This window comes from Dunckerocampus dactyliophorus, chromosome 1 (assembly GCF_027744805.1).
Source record: "Dunckerocampus dactyliophorus isolate RoL2022-P2 chromosome 1, RoL_Ddac_1.1, whole genome shotgun sequence".
Lineage (NCBI taxonomy): Eukaryota > Metazoa > Chordata > Actinopteri > Syngnathiformes > Syngnathidae > Dunckerocampus > Dunckerocampus dactyliophorus.
The window spans coordinates 39,233,415-39,252,016 of NC_072819.1; the positions used below are offsets into that span (position 1 = coordinate 39,233,415).

Sequence of the window (18,602 nt, forward strand, 5' to 3'; positions counted from 1 at the left end):
CGCGTGCCTTAACCGTTTGGATGTGTAATCAAGGTCCACTGTGAACACAAAGAGCGGCGTCAACTGACACACGCTGTGCCTTTTCACCATTACGTGCACATCAAGCCTGCGTTCCTCCATCAGTTACATTTTACACATTTTACAATGTCAACACATAACACGAAGGCAACGTTCTGTCTGTTCCGTGAAACACCTCTCATTTCATGACATCTGTGATCCATTAGCGGAGCACCAATTAGCAGGCCCACGCGTTCCTCTCTAGTCCTCTCGCCTTTTTTTTTTTTTTGTTTAGCCATGACACATAATATATGTCCAGGCAAATATAGTTACTCACACATTGTTTTGCAATTAATCAAATGATGTCCTGAGTGGCGTTCTGCGGCCATGTCCCGGTGTCCAGAATGACGTCATGACGTCATGTTAGCGTCCTGCACGCCCATCGTGATGCGCTGACCGCGGTGCTGAAAGTGGAACGACGTGCAACTGACTTCTCCTTCCTCCTCCTCTTCATCCTCCTCTTCCAATGGAGCTTCATCCTAGCAATAGATAGAGGTAGAGAAATATACGGTGGGGTTGTTGAAAATATTTAACCCCCGTTGTAAATTAAATATATTTTCAAAATGTGCAAACTTTCAATAGACGCCCAGTTTAATTTTAAAAAAAAAGTGACTGTACTATTCTGTACTAGATCCGTTGAGCTATTTACATCACGTGTTGCATTTGTATAGTTCAACATGTCCAAAAAGCATCTTATTTAATTCAACCCCTTCTCCATGTGTCAGCAATTACTGTTAGTTGGTTCACTGCGATTGGCTGGCGGCCCCCGCCTCTCACCCAAAGTCAGCTGGGCTAGGCTCCAGCATACCCCCGCAACCCTAGTGAGGATAAGCAGCATAAAAAATGGATGGACGGATGGATGGATGATAGTTGGTTCAATCCCTGTGTTTAAATTTGACAAGTTAAACAACAGAGAGAAAAAAATAGAGACTGTGTAACAAAAGATCAGTAGCTTAAACCAAGGGTACCCAAACTTTTTCCAGTGAGGGCCTCTATCTTGGAAAATCAAAGGATGCGGGGGCCACTTTTACATTTTCTAAACCAACCCATGGATATGAAAAGACGTTTTTATATTTAAAAACAAAACAGCCTGAATCTCAGCTTTGTGTTATCTGCGACAAGCGTATTATTACTATGAACTTTTTCCCCTTCCGTTGCGCTTTTTTGCTAGTTTTTCCATTTTTGCTGTGTTTCATTGCTACAAATATTTCAGCTTTCTTTTCGTACATTTTTTCTTGCAATATTATATATTTATTCTCGTAATATTTTGACTTTATTATTGCCGCATTCTTTTACCCAACTTTTACCCAACCTAATTTTCCTAAAACAGCAACTGTAGTGTTTTTTTGTTTGCTTCTCATATTAATACTTTTTTCCCCTTTTAACTTTTCAACTTTATGCTATTTTTTTTCTCTTAATATCATTACTCTCTTAATATTTGTTTTTTATTCTTGTGAAATTGCTGCTCTTTTTTCCATTTGTACTGTGTTTTTTAAGTTTTCCTGGTCAATTGTATTTTTGGAACGTGCCAAGAGCCAATAAAAAAACAGCACGGGCCTCACTTTGGATACCCCTGGCTTATACAGTGATGAAAGAAAAGGAAATGCTTGAAAATGCCATTTACAATGAATAATTTGGAGTGGAATCGTACAGTTTGTGGTCACTATAGCATAATATTACTGACAGGGAATTGTGTCTTTATTATTGTATGCGGGAAGATATTTTCTTGGAAATAATTATCTATTTTCTATGCCGCTTGTCATCATTAGTGTAACGGGTGAGCTGAAGGGTATGCCAGCTGATTTTGGGTGGGATGCGGGGTACACCCTGGACTAGTCACCAGTCAGTCATAGGACACATATAGACAAACAACCATTCATGGTCACATTTACACATATTGACAATTTAGACGGTGGTCTAGTGGTTAGCACGTCGGCCAACACAGTAACAGCTTGGAGATCGGGAAGACCTGGGTTCGATTCTCCCTTGGGCATTTCTGTGTGGAGTTTGCATGTTCTCCCCGTGTGCGCGTGGGTTTTCTCCGGGCACTCCGGCTTCCTCCCACATTCCAAAAACATGCAGGTGAGGTTAATTGGCGACTCTAAATTGCCCATAGGTATGAATGTGAGTGTGAATGGTTGTTTGTCTATATGTGCCCTGCGATTGGCTGGCGACCAGTCCAGGGTGTACCCCGCCTGTTGCCCGAAGTCAGCTGGGATAGGCTCCAGCATGCCCCCGCGACCCTAATGAGGAAGAAGCGGTATAGAAAATGGATGGATGGACAATTTAGAGCCTCCAATCAATTTAACGTGTGAGGAAGCCGGAGTACCCAGAGAAAACCCACACACCCATGGAGAGAACATGCAAACCCCACACAAAGATGTCCAACAGAGATTCAAACCCTCAATTTTTTGTATGTCTGTTTAAATATACATGGTTTCCTTGTAAATGTGCGTTTTATTTTATTTTGCATTTCTTAAGTATTTTAAGTACCTCACCTGGGTCTTATTCTATTTCGTTCTATTCCTGACTGTTAGGCCACCATGCGGCCCCTCCTTAGAAATAACCAAAATGATTTCAATTATATTTCAGGCTGTTACTTTGTTGTTTAATTGTTTCAAAATGTGAACTTTAAGGTGACAACAGTGTAGTTTCATACAACCAAACCCTTAAGAAAACACAAAAATACAAGTGAGAGTTTGTTGATCAAGTTAATATTTATCACAACACATAGAAATACATTTTAATGAGTCAAATAAGTGCTTAGTATGTTTCACAACAAAACAGCAAAACAGTGCAAGAACATCAACAATAGAAATATCTGTAAGGAAGACTTTTAGAAAAGCAGTTTTATGTGAGATGAAAGTCCGTCTTGAAGGCAAATTGCACTCAGGTTTCGATCGCTCACTTTTCCTCAGATGATCTTTCGGATTGTGCTGCACAGCTGATCTAGTTTATAACACACAGAGGTTAATGCTGCACTTGTATGTTATCATTACAAGTGTTATCATTAATGCCGCTTCCATTTTGCAAACGGGCAACAGCAAACACCAGTCTGGAGATCTGTTGGCTCGTAAACACCAGGCACACTTGTTTGTAATATTACCAACTATACAACTACTAACTAATACAACCAACTATACTATTACAACTAATACTTTTCAGTATTTGAAAGTGTCCTTTTTTTTCTTTTTCTTTTTTTTTACAGCTGTAAGCGTCATAGTTGGAATTGTTGGTTTGGGTCACATCTGAGTGAATGTCTTGGGATGTCCTAGGTCGACACGTTGAGCGTCTCCAAAGTAGAGGAAGACTCCGAGACCTACGGCATGGACAGCCGTGATGAGGGAGAAAACTGCAGCCCATGATTGGGTGACTTCAATCAGGTATCCCGTTAGTGAGACCATCACCACACCTGTGCAGCGCACATTTCAATGACACTTACTTTACATGTTTACACTCTCCATGGTGGGAATACACACATTTGATGCTTAACAATGCTGTTGATACATACCCATGAAGGCACCCAGCATATTCATAAAACCTAATGCAGAACAAGAGAATCAATAATTAACACAGCTTATAATATTTAGTAAAGCTAAATATATTGTAACCACCTGCACACTGTTTGCTTCAATTCTGAAGAGCAGATTTGTTAAATCAATGCAATACTAAACTTGCACACAACTACATTACAGGGGTGTTCTGCGAAAGTGGCTAAAAAAAAACAGGGTTTGTGCTGAAGATGCAACTCAACAGAACCTAAAATCCACAATTAGACTTCATTGGTTCCATGACGGTGGTTAACAACTCACTTTGCTAAGGGCGCTTTCATATAAAAAGGGGCGTTTGGCGTCACATTATTCCACTTCCGCTGAAAAGTGAAGAGATCCCAGCCAGTGTATTTTACACAACATGGGCAAGTAATTATTATGGACCGTTATGAGGAGTTCCCGATTAACGATTATACTGAAAGCAACACTGTTGCCGCCAATAGAGTGAGGGAGGACCGCGGGCATGCCAGCTTGCAGCGTGTGAATGCGCAAGTTAACACTGATTATTACACTAACTATACCCTACTAGTCTTCATTTATCAACGCTCAACTTTGACATATTAACACTTATCTATTGAGAAAATAAATAAATTCGAGCAACAGCTGTCTTTATTCATTTTGAAATAGAGTAAATATTGTTTTCAAATGCTTTATCTCGTTGTGACCACTTGATGGCAGTTTTGAGTGTTGTGGCGACCTTTTTAATTTGTGACAATTTTTTCCTTCTTACGGCGGGCTGAGTACTCACGCAAGGACTGTTGAGACATATACACTAGGTCCCCAACTTATGAACATCCGACTTGCGAACATTCGGAGATACGAACACAAGCTAACTGGTCTATATTTTCATGTATTTTGCCTTATAGTAACTCCATATTTACAGTATACGGTTACATGCTTGACCAGTAGAGGGCACTGTGACACTGCTATTGGGACCAACAGGTCGAGAACAGGAAGAGGAGAGAGAAAGCTACATTGTTAGCTGTATAATACAACCAGGACAGAGCGTGTGATTAAAGGTTATGAAGAGTTAATAGGCCTGCTTAATTCTACACCACCCACAGAACACTACCTCTTTTAGAAGAGTCTAACGACGATGACGATTTGTCCTTTTTTCAATAAGTCCTCCTCCTCCACCACAACGACGTATGCTCGGCCACTCTTCTTCAAAAGTCAATAACATTTATCATTACGTATTATTATATCACTTTTATTATTGTTTTTTTCATTAATTATCCTCGTTTAATATTACTACTGCATCCAAACTCATATTTACATACATACGCATGTATACACGTACATGTAGTACCTATATCATTGGTAATATTACCTTTTGTTGGACTTACAAACATCTTCGGATTAGTTAAACAGTGAAACAGCGGCAATTTCACCGGCAATTTTAAGCTGAAAGCCTAGACATAACCTGGTTGGGACCAGGTTATGAGTTTAGCAAAGGTTACCATGGTGATACAGCTGCTTTAAAAGAGAGCTACCTTCGCTGCACAGGCAAGTCTGGCTTTCCACTCAACACAGTTCGCTAAGCCACTAAAACTCGCTTGGCAGAATTCCCCACACAAACCACCTGGTACACACTCACCAAAGAGAGCACCAGCACACGATGGGGTGAGATCCTGCACGTTCACAGACGCACCACTGAAACACATTCATAGGAAACGTTAGTTACAATGTGACTGCATTTCAATGTTTTCACTCAAGAACAAAACGAAATTGAACCAAAGACCAATTCTTTTTTTTATTCCTGTAAGCAACAATCCATTTTTCTATAGTTATAAGGTTATGGTAAAAAGTATACAAAACCACATATATTTTCAATTATTATTGTAAGAAATATGGTATTTGTATACCTGTTATGTATTTAATATGAAAAAAAATAATTTTAATTTGTCCCTGCTATCAGCTTTTACCCTGGTGGTGTAATGGGACACACGTCTGCCTTTCACAGCAGAAGGCTGTCCCTGCGCACTGTCACCTGTCCATTCGTGTGCATGTGATGAAGACGCTCGCATCTTCTTCCGCTGTGGAACACACGTAAACAAGATGGCCGCGGCGCTCCATCGCGGATGAAGAAGCGAGCATCTTCATCACATGCACACGAATGGAGAGGCGAGAGTGCGCAGGGACACGGCGGGATACAAATATAACGCCGAGCCATTTGTGAGGTCTGATTTTTTGGAAAATGGAAGAAAATGGATGGATGGATGGATACTGACTTCACAACATTTATGTTCAAGTTCAGTGGTTTGATATTTATGTACTGGTTGAAAATAGCCCTGTGAGAAATTTATAGGAAAGTAATTCATAAAAAGTTGGGTAACACTTTACAGTAAAGTACACAAAATTACAGCAGTTATTGAGGAACGAACCTACCTAACCCTAACTCTAATCACTACTCATTTAGTTCTTCATTAGTTCCTCAGTAACTACTCTAAATGTGTGCGGCTAAGTTCCTCAGTAACTACTGTACTCATTAGTTTCTCATTAGTTCTTCATTAGTTCCTCAGTAACCACTCTAAATATATGCGGCTAAGTTCCTCAGTAACTACTGTACTCATTAGTTCCCCATTAGTTCTTCATTAGTTCCTCAGTAACCACTCTAAATATATGCGGCTAAGTTCCTCAGTAACTACTGTACTCATTAGTTCCCCATTAGTTCTTCATTAGTTCCTCAGTAACCACTCTAAATATATGCGGCTAAGTTCCTCAGTAACTACTGTACTCATTAGTTCCCCATTAGTTCTTCATTAGTTCCTCAGTAACCACTCTAAATATATGCGGCTAAGTTCCTCAGTAACTACTGAACTCATTAGTTCCTCATTAGTTTCTCATTAGTTCCTCAGTAACTACTGTATTTTTGTGTGCCTTATTGTAAAGTGTGACCAAAATTTCATATAATTAAAAAAAATCATGGAGACATTCAGACATTTCCTCCAAGAACTTTGGTTACGCCCTCATTTAAACCATGTAAACTTTTACAACCCCGAAAACAATCGGAATCAATAATCGTTAGGATCTGGAATCAAAACGAAGAATCGGAATCTGAATCGCTCAAGTTCAAACGATGCCCAACCCTCGTATTAATATATAACTTATGATATTCAGTGCTGTCTTTACAATATCTCCAACATTCCAACATTACTTCAAGGTTATGTTAACTCTACTGTGTTTTAATCATATGATGAGGCAAGCACATACCTGCTGGTTAAGGAGAGTGAAACCATAGCAGCAGAAATCAAGATCACTGCCATGGGAAATGAGACCTTTCCAGTCAGCGGAATGACAAAAACACCAGATGCACCCATGGCAATGAACTGAGGAAGGGGAGATGTGTTAAAAGAGCAACAGCGGCATAAAACTATTATTGCCTTAAATCCAGTAGTACGATAAGGAGTACACTCTGATAAGGCCTCTAGCACTCACATTCAGAAGATGTACAGTATACTTACTCATCACAAAAATGGGAAATTCCCTGCCTCTTTGCTGGATTACTGTAGCTCTCCTTCCAGGAAGTCTCAAACGACTCACGACTTTGTTCACAATGCTGCTGCTCGCGTACTGACTTGAACTTAGAGAAGAGTTCATATTTTTTCAGTCCTAGGCACCATGGTGTCGATATAGCTTGTAGTGCTCAACGAGTGATGTCAGATGTTCCTTCATCCAGTTCATTTGTCATTTCTAATTATTTCACATTATTTCTGCATGTAAAACTATAATTATTCTCTATATGTATTTTTCCTAATATTCGTGGGTGTCTTGACCGAATTCACCGGATTTACATTATTTCCTATGGTAGGGGTGTCCAAACTTTTTACAACGAGGCCTTATAGAAAAGTCAAAGGATGCGGGGCCATTTTGGTATTTTTTATTTTGTAAAAAGACAAAAAAGATTTTTATATGTATTTAAAGTCAGCTTTGTTATTATTGATGACAAAGTGTATTATTTTTGATTAATTATTACTATCAACGTTTCATCTTTTGCTTTTTTCCCCCAATAACCATTTTTGCTGTTGTTGTTTCGTTTAATTTCTGCCATCTGCCACGGGCTGATAAAAACAAGCTGCGGGCAAAAAATGGCCCCCGCGCCGTACTTTGGACACTCCTGTCCTATGGAAAAAATTGCCTACATTTTTGTATGTTTCGGTTATAATCTGACCTTTTTGGAACAAATTAATGACAAAACCCGAGGTACCACTGTAAGAACGGTGGGCAGAATTTTCAGCTGTCACGCTCCTCTCCTCGGGAACATCTTCTAGATTCCCTCCCATTTTTTTGTGCAGACCTAAAATCTTCCTTTTTGATGAAGATAAACATTGGACATTGTAAAAATAAGATAATGGGTTGGAATATGTCGTCACCTCATGCACATGACTTTTCTTTCACTTAACACACATACTGCATTTGTAGACGTTTGGATTTCAACCATCACCTCTAAGACAGAGTGTGTGTGAAAAAGGTCATCATATTTACCTGCATTGTCTTTCTCACAAACACGACACTGTATCCTTCATGGGAAAAATGTACATTTTTAAATTTCATTTATTAAAAGTAAATAAAATATGATCTATAATGTCATTAACTGTGATGACGAGAATAACCTTGGCTGATGAGTGAATCCGAAACATATCCTCCCCAAAGAGCTGCTGGAATGGATGCCAGCCAAGGAAACACATTGTACACCCATGTCTGCAACAATAGACACGCCATTCACAAATGAGCAGTGTTGCACAATAGAGTTGAAGCCATGTAGAGGAGAAATTGCAAGGAGAAAAAAAATACCGTAGCATGTGGATATTCTTCACTGAAGTATGTTGGCATCCATGAAAGTAAAACGTAGGAAGTGCCACATGTGCACAGGTGAGCAAAAACCATGGCCCTTAGAAAGCGGACAGGGTGGAGACAGAGAGGTTTTGTTAATACTGAAAAATAAATGCATAAATAAAAGTAAAAAGCGGTACCAGACACATGGCTTCCTCAGGAGATGCAGCAAATAAGATATTGAAAAACTCTTTGATTGGGAGTCATTTCGTCTTTCCCTCTGCATCGGGTAAGGTTGACCTGCATGGATCACACAGCAAACATTTTACTATAGCGCCAAAATAAGTTTCACTTTGTAAAACAACAATAGCTGTCATTTATACATTACTTTAACATGTTAATCACTTGGGTTTAGCTTGAGTTGAACTCCTGAGAATCACTGCTGAATAATAGGGACAACAAAGTAATTGACTTACAGTTAGAAGTACTTGGACGGTGGCAGAGGTTTTTGATGATTTTGACACTGTCCAAGTACTCCTGGGCCTAACTGTATTTTGTGGAGGACAGGCCATGTGACTCATGGTTATGCTGCAACTATTAGACACCAAAATGATTGAGATTAATCACCGATATATATGTTAGCTGTCCTTAATTTCACAAGAATCATTCAATAGTTATTATGCTTTAATCTTCATCAAAGTGATGGAAATAACTGCAGACATGGCTAAAAACTGTAAATTCAAGGAAAAGCATTCTGTGCGGCCTATTTAGCATTCATAACCAGATCACCATTCAGAGCTACGCTATTCGTTCCACAGAAGTCGTACATGCTGCACCTTTTAGTAAACACTGCCAAACAATGAGTGCCCAGAGTCCAGACAAAAAACCGACAGCATAGAATGTACTTTCCCAGTTGTACCAGTCCAACATTAGCGAGCCCAGTCCACCTGCAATCAATATTCTGAAAGAACAATTCAAATGTGTCACAAAAAATACATTTTGCACTCAAGTTATGATTTGTGTGTGTGTGTGTGTGTGTGTGTGTGTGTGTGTGTGTGTGTGCGGCATACCCAAAAGAGCTCCCACTCTGCATGATGCTCATTAAAAAGCCTTTTTCTCCTTCTGCTGCACGCTGTGCAATCAGACTGGCCAAAGATGGAAAAAATACACCTACAGAACCATTTTGGACAAACAAAAAACGATTTAGTTCACTTAATTTAGATTTAGATTTCTAATTTAGATTTATTTAACAGCATCTACTGCATGTGCAGTAGGACTCAAAATTACTCAACCCTCATTTAAAATTCTATTTATTTGCACAAGTTATAAACTTGCAGAAGTTAGTGATATACTAACAAAACAAAACATTTAAATAGTTCAACACAGCTAACATTACAGTAAATCCCTTTTCATCAAGAATTTTTTACTGGAGTTTTATTGTAAGTTTGTACATATTGAAAATGGAATTCATAATGGGGGTTGTATCATTTCAAGTGCAGCTGTCTGTGGATTGACAACTTAATTATTGCTTATTATACATTAGAAAGTGCCTATGAATATTGTCATTCATCCAGGTCATTGTGTTCTCAGGGCAATGAATCAATCGCAACTGGACCCTTCAGGTCGCCTTAGAAAATGTTTCACTTCTCATCCAAGCAGGCTTCATCAGTTCTTGCTGAAAACTAGATACGGCGTCTGAGGCGATTGTGCAGGATCCAAAACATTTATCCTCTAAGATAGAGAGAGGCACAACCCAAACAAGAATGTTTTCACTCTTTTGTGGTGCACAATGACAGTTATTAAACTACAAGGCGATCCTTTGGCAATCCTTTGGGTAGAATCCCCACTTTTTAGTAAATCCTGGTGGGATTTAATGCTTGCAGCATGGTCGAAGTTAGTACTCTCTAGGCAGCCACGTACAGTATCTGTTGCAAACAGTGCCTTTAAAGTGCTCATGACACCAAAACACATGTTAATGTTGTTATTTTCGCCGTTAAAAATAACATTGAACTAATTATTATAATTGCTCTTGGCTGTTTACAAGTCTGGTCTCTCTGGAAAGTTTAAGGCCTGGATATACCAGCATGGCATCCTGCCTCATCTCCTCTTTGCCACTGATAATCTATGAAGTCCCGATGACGACTGTGGAGGGCTTTGAAAGGAAGATTAGCCATTTCGTATGTAAGTGGTTGGGCCTGCCACAAAGCTTAAGCAGCATTGCACTCTACAAGCATAACACCAAGCTGCAGCTTCCGTTCAGCAGTCTGGCAGAGGACTCCAAGGTTACCCAAGCCAGAGATGTCCCGCTCTACAGAGATTCCACTGACCCAAAGGTCTCTTCAGCAGGTGTGGAGGTCAGAACAGGACGAAAGTGGTGCGTCCACAAAGCTGTGGAATGGGCGGAGGCAAGGTTGCGACACAGCATCCTGGTGGGCACAATGGGTACTGGGCGGGCCGGGCTGGGTAGCAATATAAAACCTACAATAAAGCCAGTAGATGAGAGAAGAGGAAGCTGATCCAGGAGGAGGTATGTGCTGAAGTGAAGGAAGCTCGCTTCAGCAGAATGGTGGGTGTGTCCAAACAGGGGGCTTGGACCAAGTGTGAGTATGCGGCTGGCCATAAGATCACCTGGCCAGAACTTTGGAAGATGGAGCCATAACAAGTTTCTACCAACCTGTTCACCTGGGGCTTGGTGGACTGCTGCTCTAAACCCTTGGGAGAGGGTCGGTATTGTTGGCGCCATGACCAAGTGCTGCGAGGTGTAGCAGACACCATCTGCACTGGAATTAACATCACCAAGCGCAAACACCCCTCCAAGTGTACCATCACCTTTGTTCAACCAGGCGAGAAGGCCCAGCCCCCAAAGAAGACCACACAGGGTGGCATGCTGGAGACTACTGTTGGACCTTGGGAAACAATTGAGATTCCCGGACAGCATTGCAGTAACAACACTCAGGCCAGACATGGTCTTGATGTCCAGGGCAAGCAAGCAGGTGGTGCTACTGGAGCTAACTGTCCCCTGAGAAGATTGAATGAAGAAAGCTCTGGAGAGGAAGAATACCAAGTGTGCTGAATTGGTTTCTTACTGTCAGAGGAACGGGTGGAGGGCTCCTTACAAACCCAGTGAAGTGGCTTGAGGGGGGTTTGCAGGCCTGGGACTTCTAGGAATGTGTGGGCTACACAGGCAAAGGGCCATGAAAAACATAATGGAAGCTGCTGAAGAGGCATCATGGTGGCTCCGGTTGAGGAGTGGGGCTGTGTGGCGCAGTGCACTACCTGGACACAAGTCGGGGCCTGGTTCACCTGGGTGAGGGTGTCTGATGTAAAACCCAAAACACCCCATGTCCCCAGGTACATCACTGAAGATGTGTCCAGGTTGCACCACCAGGTGTACAGTATCTTAAAAGAAAGACATACGGTATTTCCTGTCATATGTGTGCTCAGATGCTACAATATTTAATGTTTTTTACACTTTTCGTCACTGCAAAAAGACTCTGGAAGGAGATTGGAGAAGAAGGAAGAACGTTTTGCCAAGAACCCTCTCACCCGGAAGTGCCCATGGACTCTATATTGTTGTGGTGCCGTTTTGCTTGAAGTTCTGTTTCTTTATAAATTTTATTATTTTTGTTATATATTTTTTTCGATTATCCCCACTCACCTGGAAAGTTTTTGCTCGGAGACTCGAGAAGACGGAGTAAGCTAGTTCACATTTCCAAAAGACGCCATTCGCCGCATCAGATGCCTGGCATTTCGACACATTTTGAGGACAATTGTTTTGACACTGCGTCTCAGATAAAGCAAAGTTTGCGACTGAATATGTATTAGCGGAGAGTGTTCCTACCATTAAACCGATAAAACACAAGCACTTGACAAAAGTCAAAAACCCAGAAGACATTTGACTGTGAAAAAGCGTGCCAAGGTGGCAGTAAATAAAGTCACTTTTTTAAAATTGAAAATAACAGCTTCATTTCACTCATATTTTATAGTTGTTTACTGGCGGATGACAGCAGTATTACAAAAACGTTTTATCATGCTCTTTTATTTTGTTCTTGTTTTTTCAAACATTTTTTGGTGTCATGAGCACGTTAAGTTATGATATTCCTCATGGTTCTGCGCTTGGACACTTATTATTGGCTTTATAAATGTTTGATATAAAACTGCTTATACCATTTTGCCACGGACAATCAGTGAAGCAACAACAGAGCCATACTGCACCCCGACCCTAAGTTTGAGAAGAGCTGAAGGAATGAATAGAAACACATCAATGAACTTGAATTCTTATGCAGGAAGAATGAGAGAAAGACACACACACTTTTTAAGATCAGAGCCTGCCGCATTATCACCTTGTACTAGTCCCATGAGGACTCTTGCCATGGTCATTAGAGCCAAGGTGTGAGTGCCTAGGTAGGCCAGAAAGGGTGTAGCAGCTGTGATCATGGCCCATGATGCTGCTGAGAAGAACAGGACTCGCTCCCCTCCGATTCTACAATGTGGAACATCCCAAAGTCAAAAACTGAGCCTCTAAACTATTAGAATCATGTATGGTAGGTAACCACTTACTTGTCACTTGCATGCCCTCCTAAAATCTGTGTGCAAGAGTAGCCCCAGAAGAATCCACCCAAAGCAAGGCCAGTATCGATCTTGCTCCAGTGGAACATGGTTGCCATTGAGACTGCACAGACAGGCATCGTCATCCTGGCACAGTACAGCAGGCATGTCCCCACAAACAACACTGGCATCCATTTGCGAGCCACAGCTCTATCGATTGAACAACACAAGACATACTCTATTACTCTACATACTGTAGGAGGAATATTGATGTCTATCCCATTGTTCATAGGATGCAATTCTGGTAAGTAAGACATTGTTAGCTCATATGATAAAACATACAGATGCAGTCCACGCTCTTCAGTTGGGTGTGTTGATTTGTAAAGCTTGAAAACAAACACATACCGGTAAATCACATACAACTGGCAGACAGCTTAACCTGATTGAAGTTCATCTCACCTGGGCCACTGCTGGTTGCCTCCCACCTCATCTGAAACTTTGTTGGCTGTGTCAACTTTAGGATCCAAGAGTGGAGCAGCAAAGTTAGTCCAACCATTTCCCAATGTGTGTTTATCTGCCATTCAAATCGTATACTGCTGTTTCTACGGTTTAGCTGTACAACACTTCCGCCCAGAAAAGAGCGCTGCAGTGACAAATCCCAGCCTCAGGCAAACAAGCTCGACTGGTAAAACTTGTTAGGACAAATCCATTGATGGTATTTAGCATACTGAAGTAACACATAGGGGCGCAGTGGCGCCACATAGTTTGGGAGAGTTAGGACAATTCCAAGGGCCCTGTCCAAAAAATAGAGATGTGATGACAACAGCTGGCCGCAAGTGATTTTTTTTTTTTTACATTGGGCCCAGAATTCCTGGCGGTGCTCCTAGGCCAATCTCTTTCTTTCTAAGGTGTTAGAGAAAGTTGTACACTCCCAGTTACAGGCTTACTTCAATACAAATGACATTTCTGAAAAATGTCTATCAAGTTTTAAATCACAGCATAGCACTGAGACTGCTCTTTTAAGGGTTTATAATGATCTTCTTTTAAGTACAGATTCTGCCGGCTCTGCCGCCCTTTTATTGTTAGACTTAACGGCAGCCTTTGATACAGTGAACCATGATATCCTCCTGTCACGTTTGGACCAAAATGTACTGTAGGTCTTAAAGCTACTGTTCTCTAGTGGTTTCAGTCCCGTTTTGTCCCGTTCCCGTTCCCGTTGACGTCTTTGAGCATGTTGTTCATTTATTTTATACTTGCCCATTGGACTACTGTAATCCCCTCTGTTGTGGTTTGAATCAGTCATCCATACATTGTCGCCAGCTGGTTCACAATGCAGCTGCCCACCTGTTAACTGGCACCAAAAGACGGGAACATATAACCCCCATCCTGGCCTCTTTACACTGGTTACCTGTTTCTTACAGGGTTCATTTAAAAATTATTCTCCTTGTTTTTAAATCGCTGGATGGTCTGGCTCCCTTATACTTACTTTTATGGACTGGCTTTTAACACTTTAAACTGGGCTTTGTTTTTATAGGTTTTGTTTAGTTTTTTTAATTGTTTTTATTGTTTTATTAGTGTCAGAGAGAGATACAGAGTCGCCTTTGTGTCAAAAAGGAATTTATGACCTGCCTTGATTCATTTATGACCCGGCATTAAAAGTTTATGACATGCCAATAAAATAATAAAATAATAAAATAATAAAACAATAAAACATCAAAGCGGTTTCACACCTATGTGACGAAGATCAAAGCACCAGGAAGCGGATATGTTTATTACATGCCAATAAAATAATAAAATAATAAAACATTAAGGGTTTTCACACCTACGTGTTAGAGATCAAAGCGATTTCACACCTATGTGACGAAGACCAAAGCGGTTTCACACCTATGTGACGAAGATCAAAGCCCCAGGAAGCGGATATGTTTATGACGTTCCCATAAATAAATAATAAAATTTTATGACATGCCAATAAAATACTAAAATAATAAAACAATAAAACATGAAAGCGTTTTCACACCCACGTGTCAGAGATCAAAGCAGTTTCACACCTACGTGTCAGGGATCAAAGCATCAGGAAGCGGACATCTGGAAGTCATAAACGGACATCTGGAATCCATAAAACATCAAAGCGGTTTCACACCTGCGGCGGACATCTGGAAGCCATAAAACATGAAAGGAGTTTCACACCTGCGTGACAGGGAGCAAAACACCAGGAAGCGGACATGTGGAAGTCATAAAACAAATAAACAATCATAAAATCAAGAATCATACCCACGGGACTGTGTTTACTTCCAGCTGCGGGTGGGGGAAGCACCCAATCCCATACCCCTCCTCTCCTAACCACCCCCATCTTACCTGCCGCCCCCCAAGACGTCCTCCAGCCTTATCTGGGTGTGTCTCAGCGTGTGTGTCTGGCATTGGCTCAAAAATTCAAGTAGTTTTCCCATTTAAACAATATAAACCGGTAAAGCGCTAAAACAATCAAAACATTGTAAACTCTTTTTTACCACATTGCCATTTAAACAACACAAACCAGGAAAACTCTTTTTACAACTACAATCTATATTTATTGTTTTTAAAAGACCAAATTTATGATGTGCTTTTACAAAAAACATTACATCCTTAGCTACCACCTTTTTACTACAACTATTTTGTTAAAAATTATATTTTGTTAAAAAATATCATGATTACCTGTCAGCCGTCCATCCACCAGCCTTGTTTCTTCAAGGGCAAAGTAGAAATGAACCATCTGGGCCACGCCCCCATGCTCTAGGCCACTCCCCCCAACCAGCCGATACAATTACTGTTCAAAAATCACAGCTATCAGCTTGACCCCTTGGCGTTAAAACAGACTTTATACATGAAAGCAAATAAAGGTGATATACCACAGAGTCAGGAAGCCAGAAAAAAATTCCAAATGCAGTACCAGTATACTGCAAGTGCTCAAATACAAGAATGTACTATAGTCTATTTATTTATTTATTTCCAAACACAGTACCAGTATACTGCAAGTGCTCAAATACAAGAATGTACTATATTCTATTTATTTATGTATTTATTTCTAAACGCATCAGCCTTTGTCCCCGCTTATCTAGTCTTTGTGAAGCTTTGATCAACAGGGCTCCTCTTGGAACTTCTTCTCCTGGCTTGTTTGTCGTGAACGAACATCCTGACTCGGGTCAATTTGGTGTGACTTCTCTCAGGAGTCCATCCTGGCCGCATCTCAATTTGGTCTGCTTTCTTATGTTAAAATGTTTTGCATCGTGACGTCTTTCCTCTGAGCATGATGTATTGGACTTGTAGAGCTTTCCTCACACAGCCATGCTATCCCTGCAGTGTCTTATCTTTTAATCAGCACTCTAGTGTTAAGAAGGACTAAAGGAACGTAGACTTACAACTTGCAACCATTTGGGCTCTGTTAATAAAAATAAAAAGTCTACAACATATAAAGTTGATCTAAAACGATAGAAAGCCTTTCCTACAAAGGAGTGTCTTGATTGAAAAGTGTGAATGTTGGTCATTAGCAAACCTGATTATCCTGATGCATATATTTGGCATTACAGGGCCAATTCCATCCCCTAAAGTGGATGCAAATACTGTACATACTGTATGTTGGCTAACAGAAAGACACACATATACTGTTTACATATGACCAATATTATATGTATTATCATTATGTATATATTGTCATTTAATGCACCCGGAGAGATTGGTTAGAGGTAGTTACTGTATTATTGTTATTCATTGTCTAGTTGTCCAGAGCTGTCCAGATATGATGTTTTGTATGAGTTCTATTTATTATTTTCATTGTGTCCTTTTTAATCACAGTTAATTACTACATATGTGTACTATTCATTTTGACCTCTCTTTTACTTCTTTCTTCATTTTTTCTTTTTATTACAGTTACGACATGGCGTTCAAGGGGTTGGTAATGACACAATATGCATGCTACCCGTGCATCCTGTATGAAATCCTACAGAAGTACTGATATGATGCAGTACGGGGTGCTACTTCAGTTACACATTTGACAATTTGAAAGGTTCTTTCAGTTCGATATGCGTATGTGCCTGATAGGACAGGATGTTGTATAATGTATAATCATGTAATCATTCCCTCAGTAGGGGCCGTAAGCACAATACGCTTTTTTTAATTTATCCAAACCTTGCTGAAAAAATGTTTGAATCCGGTAGTGTGGGAAATAGCACAATCTGAATGCAACGGCTGCATCACAGAACATCCAAGCCAGTTGCAGCATTCATGTCTAAATGAACGAGGAAGTGTCTTTTACATCAACCACTACAGCAGGGTAGTTGAGAGCGGTTTCCGTCCTACCCTGAAAAACGCACTTCACCAGCTGTCATGTGTAGAACCAGGATACGTTGTTATAAGTACAGAGAGACTTCTTGGTGCTGCCGAAGCAATAACACATGACCTGATGGAGAAAGCATGCTTTGGTCGCACTCAGGACGACGATGAGGAGCAAGGAAACGAGCCCTCACAAAGAAAATATCCATGCCTTTCTTTACATGGTTACACTAAAAACCATGTGTCTTCTTTTGTTTTTATTAACTTTTATATCTGTTTTTATACAAAAATGTACATTTTTGACTTGATTTGATTTGATTACCTCACTTATGTATTTCAAATGACAAATGTATTCCTTTGTTTTATCCTGGCACGGTTAGGTACTGTAATGGGGGGCGCTAGCGCTCCAATGGCCTATATCCCGCCCCGCTTCCTGCTTAGCCCTGACTGCTAATTGTCCATAGTTTTTCCTAGACTGCGTACATGCGTGCGTTCCTGTGCTTTCCCCTTTGTTTTTTTTTCCTGGCTCAAACAACAATTGTTAAGAATATAGACTTTTTTTCTGCATGCGTGTGTGTGTGCCAGGAGAGACTTGTCAACAGTGCAGTTACATCTCCACGCCCAGCTAGGTGCCAAGGCGAAGAATATAGATAACTTTGCGGCTTGTTAAGGCTATAGCTGTCTGAATAACTATGTTATGTTGACATACCACCTACTCACGTTACGTTAACAGACGCCTATTTAACCTGTTGTTCTCCATGTTATTGTTATTACTATAAATTGCCTTTTAAGATGAAATGTTCTTGGTCTCTGATTTTATCAAATAAATTTCACCCAAAAAATGCGACTTTCAGTACAGTGCGACTTATATTTTTTTTTTCATCTTCATTGTGCATTTTTAGCTGGTGCGACTTATACTCCAGAGTGACTTATAGTCCGGAAAATATGGCAAATGTTCATATTTCATGTGATGGGCCGTCATCCAAGAGGCCACACAGTCAGGAGATCTGAAAGATCTCCATTGGGCATCTCTGTGTGGAGTTTGTATGTTCTCCCTGTGCGTGCGTGGGTTTTCTCTGGGTACTCCGGCTTCCTCCCACATCCCAAAGATATGAATGTTAGGTTAATTGGTGACTCTAAATTGTCCATAGGTATGAATGTGAGCGTGAATGGTTGTTTGACTGTATGTGCCCTGCAATTGGCTGGCGACCAGTCCAGGGTGTACCCCACAAGTCACCTGGGATAGGCTCCAGCATACCCACAACCCTAGCAACGATAAGCGGCATAGGAGATGGATAGATGGAAGGACTTCATGTGATCACTTTAACTTTTGTAGGTGTATCCAAGGTTTTATTTTTTTCAGTATGT

At 40.5% G+C, this 18,602-nt stretch overlaps 1 protein-coding gene across 6 annotated transcripts; it reads right to left on the reverse strand.

The window, feature by feature from the left end:
• Positions 1–2,755: 2,755 nt before the first annotated feature.
• Positions 2,756–15,734, reverse strand: LOC129192351 (solute carrier family 17 member 9-like). 6 transcript variants are annotated; one of them, XM_054796308.1, is made up of 14 exons: positions 15,621–15,734; positions 14,982–15,116; positions 12,942–13,139; positions 12,725–12,864; positions 9,452–9,551; positions 9,218–9,342; positions 8,582–8,681; positions 8,403–8,499; positions 8,222–8,309; positions 8,094–8,128; positions 6,822–6,937; positions 5,206–5,261; positions 3,569–3,598; positions 2,756–3,469 (listed from the first exon to the last, which is right to left on the reverse strand). In XM_054796308.1, the coding sequence occupies exons 2-14, from the start codon at positions 15,044–15,046 to the stop codon at positions 3,300–3,302; spliced, it is 1,320 nt and encodes a 439-aa protein (XP_054652283.1). In that variant the 5' UTR covers positions 15,047–15,116; positions 15,621–15,734; the 3' UTR covers positions 2,756–3,299. The 6 variants fall into 6 exon arrangements, 5 of the variants coding, with proteins under 5 accessions (XP_054652283.1, XP_054652308.1, XP_054652292.1 ...); XM_054796333.1 differs by lacking the exons at positions 14,982–15,116; positions 15,621–15,734 and adding exons at positions 13,272–13,315; positions 13,389–14,953; XM_054796317.1 differs by lacking the exon at positions 15,621–15,734 and having other exon boundaries at positions 14,982–15,201.
• Positions 15,735–18,602: the final 2,868 nt, after the last annotated feature.